This window comes from Mya arenaria, chromosome 10, assembly GCF_026914265.1.
Source record: "Mya arenaria isolate MELC-2E11 chromosome 10, ASM2691426v1".
NCBI lineage: Eukaryota > Metazoa > Mollusca > Bivalvia > Myida > Myidae > Mya > Mya arenaria.
The window spans coordinates 44062030-44074723 of record NC_069131.1 but is presented as its reverse complement, the minus strand read 5'-3'; the positions used below and the strand labels follow the sequence as shown (position 1 = coordinate 44074723).

The following is a 12694-nucleotide window of genomic DNA, read 5'->3' as shown; positions in this document are numbered from 1 at the left end:
CAACGTTTATATCAGGCTACAGAGCGTCAACATTTATAACACAAATATGAGGCTACATGGCGTCAACATCTTTATCTACAGGGCGTCAACATTGATATTGGGTTTACAGAGCGTCAACATTGATATGGAGCTACAGAGCGTCAACATTGATATGGGGTTACAGTGCGTCAACATTGATATGGGGTTACAGTGCGTCAACATTGATATGGGGTTACAGTGCGTCAACATTGATATGGGGGTTACAGAGCGTCGACATTGATATGGGGTTACATGGCGTCGACAATGATATGGGGTTAGAGGGCGTCGACATTGATTTAGGGTTACATGGCGTCAACATTGATATGGGGTTTACAGGGCATCAGCATTTATTATGGAGTTACAGTGCGTCAACATTGATATGGGGTTACAGGGCGTCAACATTGATATGGGGTTACAGAGCGTCAACATTGATATGGGGTTTACAGGGCATCAACATTGATTATGGAGTTACAGTGCGTCAATATTGATATGGTGTTACAGGGCGTCAACATTTATATGGGGCTACAGGGCGTCAACGTTTATATCAGGCTACAGAGCGTCAACATTTATAACACAAATATGAGGCTACATGGCGTCAACATCTTTATCTACAGGGCGTCAACATTGATATGGGGTTTACAGAGCGTCAACATTGATATGGAGTTACAGAGCGTCAACATTGATATGGGGTTACAGTGCGTCAACATTGATATGGGGTTACAGAGCGTCAACATTGATATGGGGGTAACAGAGCGTCGACATTGATATGGGGTTACATGGCGTCGACAATGATATGGGGTTAGAGGGCGTCGACATTGATTTGTGGTTACATGGCGTCAACATTGATATGGGGTTTACAGGGCATCAGCATTGATTATGGAGTTACAGTGCGTCAACATTGATATGGGGTTACAGGGCGTCAACATTGATATGGGGTTACAGAGCGTCAACATTGATATGGGGTTTACAGGGCATCAACATTGATTATGGAGTTACAGTGCGTCAATATTGATATGGTGTTACAGGGCGTCAACATTTATATGGGGCTACAGTGCGTCAACGTTTATATCAGACTACAGAGCGTCAACATTTATAAAAAAATATGAGGCTACATGGCGTCAACATCTTTATCTACAGGGCGTCAACATTGATATGGGGTTTACAGAGCGTCAACATTGATATGGAGTTACAGAGCGTCAACATTGATATGGGGTTACATGGCGTCGACATTGATATGGGGTTACAGGGCGTCGACATTGATATGGGGTTACATGGCGTCAACATTGATATGGGGTTTACAGGGCATCAACATTGATTATGGAGTTACAGTGCGTCAACATTGATATGGGGTTACAGGGCGTCAACATTGATATGGGGTTACAGAGCGTCAACATTGATATGGGGTTTTAAGGGCATCAACATTGATTATGGAGTTACAGTGCGTCAATATTGATATTGTGTTACAGGGCGTCGACATTGATATGGGTTTACATGGTGTCGACATTGATATGGGGTTAGAGGGCGTCGACATTGATATGGTGTTTACAGGGCATCAACATTGATTATGGAGTTACAGTGCGTCAACATTGATATGGGGTTACAGGGCGTCAACACTGATATAGGGTTACGTGGCGTCAGTATTGATATGGGGTTTACAGGGCATTAACATTGATTATGGAGTAACAGGGCGTCATCATTGATATGGGGTTACAGGGCTTCAACATTGATGTGGGGTTACAGGGCGTCGATATTGATATGGGGTTACAGGGCGTCGATATTGATATGGGGTTACATAGCGTCGACATTGATATGGGGTTACAGGGCGTCGATATTGATATGGGGTTACAGGGCGTCGACATTGATATGGGGTTACAGGGCGTCGACATTGATATGGGGTTACAGGGCGTCGATATTGATATGGGGTTACATAGCGTCGACATTGATATGGGGTTACAGAGCGTTATCATTGATATGGGGTTACAGGGCATCAACATTGATGTGGGGTTACAGGGCGTCGATATTGATATGGGGTTACAGGGCGTCGATATTGATATGGGGTTACAGGGCGTCGATATTGATATGGGGTTACATGGCGTCGACATTGATATGGGATTACAGAGCATCAGCATTATTATGGGGTTACAGGGCGTCGACATTGATATGGGGTTACAGGGCGTCGATATTGATATGGGGTTACCTGGCGTCGACATTGATATGGGGTTACAGAGCATCAACATTGATATGGGGTTACAGGGCGTCGACATTGATATGGGGTTACAGGGCGTCGATATTGATATGGGGTTAAATGGCGTCGACATTGATATTGGGGTTACATGGCGTCGACATTGATATGGGGTTACAGAGCATCAACATTGATATGGGGTTACAGGGCGTCGACATTGATATGGGGTTACAGGGCGTCGATATTGATATGGGGTTACACGGCGTCGACATTGATATTGGGTTATAGAGCATCAACATTGTTATGGGGTTACAGAGCATCAACAGTGTGTAACGGTCTGCTGTAGGCGGCGGATGTGCGTTCATAGTGTAACGGTCCGCTGTTGGCGGCGGATGTGCGTTCATAATAATATTCCGTTATAAACGGAAGAACGTTCGTGGTTCGTATGTTAACTTGGTAATATGCAAATTAGTCCGGGATCTGTGTGAATAGAGAAGTTAGTGTATATAAAGACCAGCAGACCCCTTCAGTGTCGATCATGCTTTTCTCTGAAGGGATCTGTTGGTGTTTGTTTGGCTCGCACGTTACAAATGTTATTGGGTTACAGATCATCAACACTGTTATTGGGTTACAGAGCATCAACATTGTTATGGGATTACTGGGCACCAACACATTTATATGGGGTTACAGGGCGTCAACATCGATATGGGGTAAGACGTCGTCAGCATTTTTAAAGATTTATACGGCATCGCATTAAAACCTTAAAGTGTTTTTTTCACATTGTAAACAACAACTGTTTATTTGTCTGCTTAATCAGACTTGTGTGCTATATCGATTGCATTGATTACGGTCCACATTACCTATTCAGCCCTATATCTTTACAGTTAGGCCAAAGAAATAAAACAGTTTATATTTAGATTCTTATCCTCGCCAGACCCTGTTCTAAACACCCAGCCAAACGAGATTTTATAAACAATGATTTGGCTTTTGCGCAAAGCTGTGAACTTTGACTAAATTAAAAACCCGACACAAGGGATTTCTTTTCCTTTTTGTTCGCCTGTCTTCCTTTTTTTCAAAGATTGCATACGACTATAACAAGCATTAAATTTTTGTTCCTGAACTTAGTAATGGTAGGTTGAGGTCGGGGAATACATTTTCCTTCAACTTTCAATACCTAAATGATTATTTGTCAATTAATCACTGATTAAACCGCCAAAGAAAAGTGTAAAACAAAAATCTTATTTGAACATTGATTGCCTACGAATAAAGGATATTTGCTCTTAATGTTGACAATGCCAGCTCTGTAGAACCGGCTCATTTCTTCCATAGTTTAAGAAATATTTTTATTCTAAACGGAACAATATTTTGATACATATATTCAAGTTATATTATGGCCAACTTAAGGTGTATATTTATATTTGGAGTGCTATTTTTGGTTTGTAACAATACAGGTAAAACAATTGATTTTACTCATGAATTTCTTTTATTCTAATTCAAAAATGATATAAAAATCAATAAAATCATTCTCATTTATCTATCATATATTATTCAATTTGCTAAAAACGTCTATTTTTTGAAGTTTTGACCAATTTTAACTGCCAGTAACTTTAATTCGTACACTCTATATTTTTACTTACATCTAAAGCTTAGCTATACGTTTTACTTAGAAACTTTTCGAAAGGCAATCATTTGATCAAAAGACTTATTTGATTTAATATTGTTTTCGTATTAGTGTACCGTACTGAATAATTTTCTTAACATATTATTTTGGTTATTAATGCAAATTATCAAATAAAACTGTAAGATAAATGACTGTTTCAGTAACATGTGACAATGTACCAGAAACCTATAAGGTCTACGAGATCAGAGAAACGGAGACGAAAGGTTGGTGCATAAAACCAAGCGACTTTGCAGTTGCGAAACATAACAACAATTTAAAGATCACGCTGTATTAGTGAGTATGTATAAGAAAAGAAAAGAAACGCGTGTATACAGTTCTAAATTGATATCGACTTGAAAAAACTTCAACCGTTACAGTTACAAGCCATGACAGTAGAATGTTTAGTATTATGAATATGCAGATGAGGCAATTAGGGAAATGGTATGGTCCGCGTTGTGCTCATGTATGGTTGAAAGGTTACGTGGTTGCAAATAATATGGCACTTGGTATACAGATACCTTTATAGCACCTCTGTCGATGGTAATTGGGAAATACGTGTATAGCACCTCTGCCTATCGTAATTGGGAAATACGTGTATAGCACCTCTGCCTATGGTAATTGGGAAATACGTGTATAGCACCTCTGCCTATGGTAATTGGGAAATACGTGTATAGCACCTCTGCCTATGGTAATTGGGAAATACGTGTATAGCACCTTTGCCTATGGTAATTGGGAAATGCATTTGGTACTTTGATATTCATTTAGTGTCTTTTGGTATTCGGCAGTGGTATCTGTTTGTCGTGGAGTGCATATTGTACCCCGTCGAGTGCATATTGTACAAAAGTAATCACATGATTCTGATAGTAGAGCATTTGATAAGTATGTTCGCGATATTGGGGCCTGGCATTTGTATTGCGCATTTGGTAGTTGTATTTTTGACATCTGTAATTCTTTACAAGGACCATTGCTGTAAAGAATCAAATGGCGCTATACATTAGTTTGTAAAGAAACAAATCACTAGTTGTTGGAAATGATAGACAAACGAATTATATATAAAGTGATTTTTTAAATATTCTTTTATCGGTTTTTAAAAATAATACGCCAAAACTGGATAGCGATGTATATTGCGATACGTTGGATCACTATCATGATATTATGAGAATTTCACACACGCACGCATTGCATGTACTGCATGCACACACAAGCTAACACACGCATAACATATATATAAGATAAATTAACAACAACGGGACAAGCTGTTTGTTTGTTATTCATTTGTATTTGATATTCGGATATAATATTTGGTTTTCGGATAGTGTATTTGGTATTCGGAAAGAGCTTCGTGTATTTGGATAGGACAATACATATTGTTAACGGGGTATCACATTTTGTACTGCGGAAATAAGAAGCTGTTGTGGAGACCTTTGCGGCTCTAACGTTATTCTCTTCAGGCGAAAATCATATTAAATACAAACTCACTCATCCACGCAGGATTTCAAGTAGACAACTTCACTGAAAGCAGTAACTGTTCCTTGACGTCTGCTACACCACCGGGAGTAAGGACGTGTTTTCGGTTATCCAAGGTCGGAGAATTGACGCTAACTCAAGAACTTGACCTTGAGGGGTTTTCGGTATACTTTTACTGTTATATATATATTGCTGAAATTACGATACTTAAAAATGTCTTATTTGAGGAAAATATACAGTTCGATGTTCCTTTTATATGCCAGAATGCCTTAAATCATACAGCCATTATTTTAAGACTTAATGTTTACAAGTATTGAGTGGTAACTGCATTTTGCCGTGAGTTTGGCATGATATTCTTTTTGTTTTTTGTCTCATATAGGTTAGCACCACGACTCTACAACTAAATGTGACATGTATCTCCCTGAGATATGTAAGTAAACGTACATTGTATCAAACACCTCCCAAATATTCTAAGTAAACGTACATTGCACCATACACCTCTCAAGGATTTGTGAGTAAACGTATAAAGTACCATGCACCTCAAAATGATATGTGAGCAAACGTGCATTGTATCATGCACCTACCAGACATATGTGAGCAAACTTGCATTGTACCATGCACCTACCAAAGATATGAGAGTAGACGTATATTGTATCATGCACCTACCAGAGATATGTGAGCAAACGTGCATTGTATCATGCACCTACCAGAGATATGTGAGTAAACGTGCATTGTTTCATGCACCTACCAGAGATATGTGAGTAAACGTGCATTGTATCATGCACCTACCAGAGATATGTGAGTAAACGTATATTGTATCATGCACCTACCAGAGATATGTGAGTAAACGTACATTGTATCATGCACCTACCAGAGATATGTGAGCAAACGTGCATTGTATCATGCACCTACCAGAGATATGTGAGCAAACGTATATTGTATCATGCACCTACCAGAGATATGTGAGCAAACGTGCATTGTATCATGCACCTACCAGAGATAAGTGAGCAAACGTGCATTGTATCATGCACCTACCAGAGATATGTGAGCAAACTTGCATTGTACCATGCACCTACCAGAGATATGTGAGCAAACGTGCATTGTACCATGTACCTACCAGAGATATGTGAGCAAACGTATATTGTATCATGCACCTACCAGAGATATGTGAGCAAACGTGCATTGTATCATGCACCTACCAGAGATATGTGAGTAAACGTGCATTGTACCGTGCACCTACCAGAGATATGTGAGCAAACGTGCATTGTATCGTGCACCTACCAGAGATATGTGAGTAAACTTGCATTGTACCATGCACCTACCATAGATATGTGGGCAAACGTGCATTGTATCATGCACCTACCAGAGATATGTGAGTAAACGTACATTGTATCTTGCACTTCTCAAAATTTTGTGAGTAAACGTATAAAGTACCATGCACCTCAAAATGATATGTGAGCAAACGTGCATTGTATCATGCACCTACCAGAGATATGTGAGCAAACTTGCATTGTACCATGCACCTACCAGAGATATGTGAGCAAACGTGCATTGTATCATGCACCTACCAGAGATATGTGAGCAAACGTGCATTGTATCATGCACCTACCAGAGATATGTGAGTAAACGTGCATTGTATCATGCACCTACCAGAGATATGTGAGTAAACGTGCATTGTATCATGCACCTACCAGAGATATGTGAGTAAACGTGCATTGTACCATGAACCTACCAGAGATATGTGAGCAAACGTGCATTGTATCATGCACCTACCAGAGATATGTGAGCAAACGTATATTGTATCATGCACCTACCAAAGATATGTGAGCAAACGTGCATTGTATCATGCACCTACCAGAGATATGTGAGCAAACGTGCATTGTATCATGCACCTACCAGAGATATGTGAGCAAACGTGCATTGTATCATGCACCTACCAGAGATATGTGAGCAAACTTGCATTGTACCATGCACCTACCAGAGATATGTGAGCAAACGTGCATTGTATCATGCACCTACCAGAGATATGTGAGCAAACTTGCATTGTACCATGCACCTACCAGAGATATGTGAGCAAACGTGCATTGTACCATGTACCTACCAGAGATATGTGAGCAAACGTATATTGTATCATGCACCTACCAGAGATATGTGAGCAAACGTGCATTGTATCATGCACCTACCAGAGATATGTGAGCAAACGTGCATTGTATCATGCACCTACCAGAGATATGTGAGTAAACGTGCATTGTACCATGCACCTACCAGAGATATGTGAGCAAACGTGCATTGTATCATGCACCTACCAGAGATATGTGAGCAAACTTGCATTGTACCATGCACCTACCAGAGATATGTGGGCAAACGTGCATTGTATCATGCACCTACCAGAGATATGTGAGTAAACGTATATTGGATGATGCACCTACCAGAGATATGTGAGCAAACGTGCATTGTATCATGCACCTACCAGAGATATGTGAGCAAACGTGCATTGTATCATGCACCTACCAGAGATATGTGAGCAAACGTGCATTGTACCATGCACCTACCAGAGATATGTGAGCAAACGTGCATTGTATCATGCACCTACCAGAGATATGTGAGCAAACGTGCATTGTATCATGCACCTACCACAGATATGTGGGCAAACGTATATTGTATGATGCACCTACCACAGATATGTGAGCAAACGTGCATTGTATCATGCACCTACCAGAGATATGTGAGTAAACGTATATTGTATCATGCACCTACCAGAGATATGTGAGTAAACGTATATTGTATCATGCACCTACCAGAGATATGTGAGCAAACGTGCATTGTATCATGCACCTACCAGAGATATGTGAGCAAACGTGCATTGTATCATGCACCTACCAGAGATATGTGAGCAAACGTATATTGTATCATGCACCTACCACAGATATGTGAGTAAATGTAAATTGTATCATGCACCTACCAGAGATATGTGAGTAAACGTATATTGTATCATGCACCTACCAGAGATATGTGAGCAAACGTGCATTGAATGATGCATCTACCATAGATATGTGAGTAAACGAACAATGTTTGATGCACCTACCAGCGATATGTGAGTAAACGTACATTGTATGATGCAAATACCAGAGATATGTGAGTAAACGTACATTGTATGATGCAAATACCAGAGATATGTGAGTAAACGTACATTGTATGATGCTACCAGAGATATATGAGTAAACGTACATTGTACCATGCACCTACCAACGATATGTGAGTAAACGTACATTGTACGATGCACCTACCAGAGATATGTGAGTAAACGTACATTGTACCATGCACCTACCAGAGATATGTGAGTAAACGTACATTGTACCATGCACTTACCAGAGATATGTGAGTAAACGTACATTGTACCATGCACCTACCAGAGATATGTGAGTAAACGTACACTGTATCATGGTCGTCCCAGAGATATGTGAGCAAACGTGCATTGTACCATGCACCTACCAGAGATATGTGAGTAAACGTACGTTGTACCATGCACCTACCAGAGATATGTGAGTAAACGTACATTGTACCATGCACCTACCAGAGATATGTGAGTAAACGTACACTGTATCATGGTCGTCCCAGAGATATGTGAGCAAACGTGCATGGTACAATGCACCTACCAGAGATATGTGAGTAAACGTACGTTGTACCATGCACCTACCAGAGATATGTGAGTAAACGTACATTGTACCATGCACCTACCAGAGATATGTGAGTAAACGTACATTGTACCATGCACCTACCAGAGATATGTGAGTAAACGTACGTTGTACCATGCACCTACCAGAGATATGTGAGTAAACGTACATTGTACCATGCACCTACCAGAGATATGTGAGTAAACGTACATTGTACCATGCACCTACCAGAGATATGTGAGCAAACGTACGTTGTACCATGCACCTACCAGAGATATGTGAGTAAACGTACATTGTACCATGCACCTGTCAGAGATATGTGAGTAAACATACATTGTACCATGCACCTACCAGAGATATGTGAGTAAACGTACATTGTACCATGCACCTACCAGAGATATGTGAGTAAACGTACATTGTACCATGCACCTACCAGAGATATGTGAGTAAACGTACACTGTATCATGGTTGTCCCGGAGATATGTGAGCAAACGTGCATTGTACCATGCACCTACCAGAGATATGTAAGCAAACGTACATTTTATCATGGACCTATCAGAGATATGTGAGCAAACGTGCATTGTACCATGGACCTACCAGAGATATGTGAGCAAACGTACATTTTATCATGGACCTACCAGAGATATGTGAGTAAACGTACATTGTATCATGGACCTACCAGAGATATGTGAGTAAACGTACATTGTATCATGGACCTACCAGAGATATGTGAGTAAACGTACATTGTACCATGCACCTACCAGAGATATGTGAGTAAACGTACATTGTACCATGCACCTACCAGAGATATGTGAGCAAACGTGCATTGTATCATGGACCTACCAGAGATATGTGAGTAAACGTACATTGTATCATGGACCTACCAGAGGTATGTGAGTAAACGTACAATGTATGATGGACCTACCAGAGGTATGTGAGTAAACGTACATTGTATCATGGACCTACCAGAGGTATGTGAGTAAACGTACATGGTACCATGCACCTACCAGAGATATGTGAGCAAACGTACATTGTACCATGCACCTACCAGAGGTATGTGAGTAAACGTACATTGTATCATGGACCTACCAGAGGTATGTGAGTAAACGTACAATGTATGATGGACGGCTAATAGAGTTGTTAGTAAACGAACATCGTATCATGGACCTACCATAGATATGTGAACAAGCGTATATTTTATCATGGACGTCCTAAATGTATGTGAGTAAACATACCTCTAAGAGATTTGTTAATAGCGTAAACTTTATTTAGCGACGCAAATACGTACAACGGCTGTTTCATCTCCTGGCGGACAAATGTTGTCTTATGTTTAAATGTTGCAATAATGAACTTGTTATATGCATCTGTTTAAAATCAATTTTGGCGGAAAGTACCACTATTTCATAATTTATGGTAGTTCAATGAAATCAAGCGAGAAGATCTCTCGACATCTACTCTCTATAAACTATTAGCGTTGTTACATGAAGTAATTAACGTAGGTAATCCACACATCCATCAATTTAGCCACTAATGTCGTCACCACAGGTGCCAGTATCAGTCTGAGATAGCAATATTTTTTGGTGATTGTTTTTATTTGACAATTCTAAGGCGGTTTTCACCCCATTCAAAATTAACCTGAAATTTCAAGTAATGAAGGAAAATTAATGACCACACATTTCCACTTGTCTTGAAGAGATTTTAAGTACATGCGCATGTATAAGAACGGTTTCATGAAACCCAACTTTGTATCCAATTCTTATCTTTTTTATTATTAACAATTAAGCAGTTCGTTTCTTACCCATCACTTTGGGTTTCACATTGCACTGCGGAAACGTAAAGTTGGCCGCCGATTTTTCACATTCAGCACCCTTTTTATACCGTTTGTCTTGTTGCAGCTGCTCAACATAACGGTTGTTCCAGTGAACGAATTCAAACCAACATTTCTTCATGCCCCGTTTGCTGTGAATGTTACTGAGGTCAGCAGTTGTTGTTTTCCTAGCTTGTATTCAGTTAGTGAATGCAGTTGTCGCTGTTACGCCAGCAAGCGAGAAGAACAGTGACTTGGACTATACTTTAACAATGAAAGAAAACATATAAAAATGCATACGTCCATAACTGTAAACTTGTACCCTACGTCAATTCTGTAGATTTGTACCTATTACGTCCATAACTGTAGTCTTCTACCCTACGTCCATAACTGTAGTTTTGTTACCTACGCCCATTACTGTAGACTTGTACCCTACGTCCATAACTGTAGACTTGTACCCTACGTCCATAACTATAGTTTTGTTCCCTACGTCCATAACTGTAGTTTCGTTCACTACGTCCATTACTGTAGACTTGTACCCTACATCCATAGCTGTAGTTTCGTTCACTACGTCCATTACTTTAGACTTGTACCCTACGTCCATAACTGTAGTTTTGTTCCCTACGTCCATTACCGTAGACTTGTACCCTACGTCCATAACTGTAGTTTCGTTCACTACGTCCATTACTGTAGACTTGTACCCTACGTCCATAACTGTAGTTTCGTTCACTACGTCCATTACTGTAGACTTGTACCCTACGTCCATTACTGCAGACTTGTACCCTACGTCCATAACTGTAGTTTTGTTCCCTACGTCCATTACCGTAGACTTGTACCCTACGTCCATTACTGTAGACTTGTACCCTACGTCCATTACCGTAGACTTGTACCCTACGTCCATAACTGTAGTTTTTTTTCACAACGTCCATTACTGTAGACTTGTACCCTACGTCCATAACTGTAGCTTCGTTCACTACGTCCATTACTGTACACTTGTACCCTACGTCCATAACTGTAGTTTTGTTCCCTACCTCCATTACTGTAGACTTGTACACTACATCCATAGCTGTAGTTTTGTTTCCTACGTCCATTACCGTAGACTTGTACCCTACGTCCATAACTGTAGTTTCGTTCACTACGTCCATTACTGTAGACTTGTACCCTACGTCCATAACTGTAGTTTCGTTCACTACGTCCATTACCGTAGACTTGTACCCTACGTCCATAAAGTAGTTTTGTTCCCTACGTCCATTACCGTAGACTTGTACCCTACATCCATAACTGTAGTTTCGTTCACTACGTCCATTACTGTAGACTTGTACCCTACGTCCATAACTGTAGTTTCGTTCACTACGTCCATTACCGTAGACTTGTACCCTACATCCATAACTGTAGTTTCGTTCACTACGTCCATTACTGTAGACTTGTACCCTACGTCCATAACTGTAGTTTCGTTCACTACGTCCATTACTGTAGACTTGTGCCCTACGTCCATAACTGTAGTTTTGTTCCCTACGTCCATTACTGTAGACTTGTACCCTACGTCCATAACTGTAGTTATGTTTCCTACATCCATTACTGTAGACTTGTACCCTAGCTGTAGTTTCGTTCACTACGTCCATTACTTTAGACTTGTACCCTACGTCCATAACTGTAGTTTCGTTCACTACGTCCATTACTGTAGACTTGTACCCTACGTCCATAACTGTAGTTTCGTTCACTACGTCCATTACCGTAGACTTGTACCCTACATCCATAACTGTAGTTTCGTTCACTACGTCCATTACTGTAGACTTGTACCCTACGTCCATAACTGTAGTTTCGTTCACTACGTCCATTACTGTAGACTTGTACCCTACGTCCATAACTGTAGTTTTGTTCCCTAC

General features: G+C 40.3%; 2 protein-coding genes across 2 annotated transcripts; one reads left to right on the top strand and one right to left on the bottom strand.

Annotated features, from left to right (window-relative positions):
• Nucleotides 1-1735: 1735 nt before the first annotated feature.
• LOC128204732 (disintegrin and metalloproteinase domain-containing protein 29-like) lies at nucleotides 1736-2471 on the bottom strand (the record flags this gene model as incomplete). The annotated part of the gene is made up of 2 exons (XM_052906135.1): nucleotides 1736-1894; nucleotides 2406-2471. Coding segments are annotated over 2 exons (225 nt in total), but the record flags the coding sequence as incomplete, so codon positions are not given.
• Nucleotides 2472-2806: 335 nt separating this feature from the next.
• LOC128204731 (uncharacterized) lies at nucleotides 2807-11061 on the top strand. The gene is made up of 5 exons (XM_052906134.1): nucleotides 2807-2910; nucleotides 4022-4084; nucleotides 5352-5491; nucleotides 5707-5757; nucleotides 10897-11061. Exons 1-5 carry the CDS (start codon nucleotides 2850-2852, stop codon nucleotides 11059-11061), a joined length of 480 nt encoding a protein of 159 aa, XP_052762094.1. The 5' UTR covers nucleotides 2807-2849.
• The last annotated feature ends 1633 nt before the right edge of the window (nucleotides 11062-12694 follow it).

What these genes read in the sequence shown, in the direction of transcription:
- LOC128204731 (XM_052906134.1), top strand. Translation starts at nt 2,850, where the DNA reads ATGGGATTACTGGGCACCAACACATTTATATGGGGTTACAGGGCGTCA. An exon ending in GGCGTCAACATCGATATGGG is followed by an intron (nt 2,911 to 4,021) that starts GTAAGACGTCGT and finishes TGACTGTTTCAG; the next exon opens with TAACATGTGACAATGTACCA. An exon ending in TTGACCTTGAGGGGTTTTCG is followed by an intron (nt 5,492 to 5,706) that starts GTATACTTTTAC and finishes TGTCTCATATAG; the next exon opens with GTTAGCACCACGACTCTACA.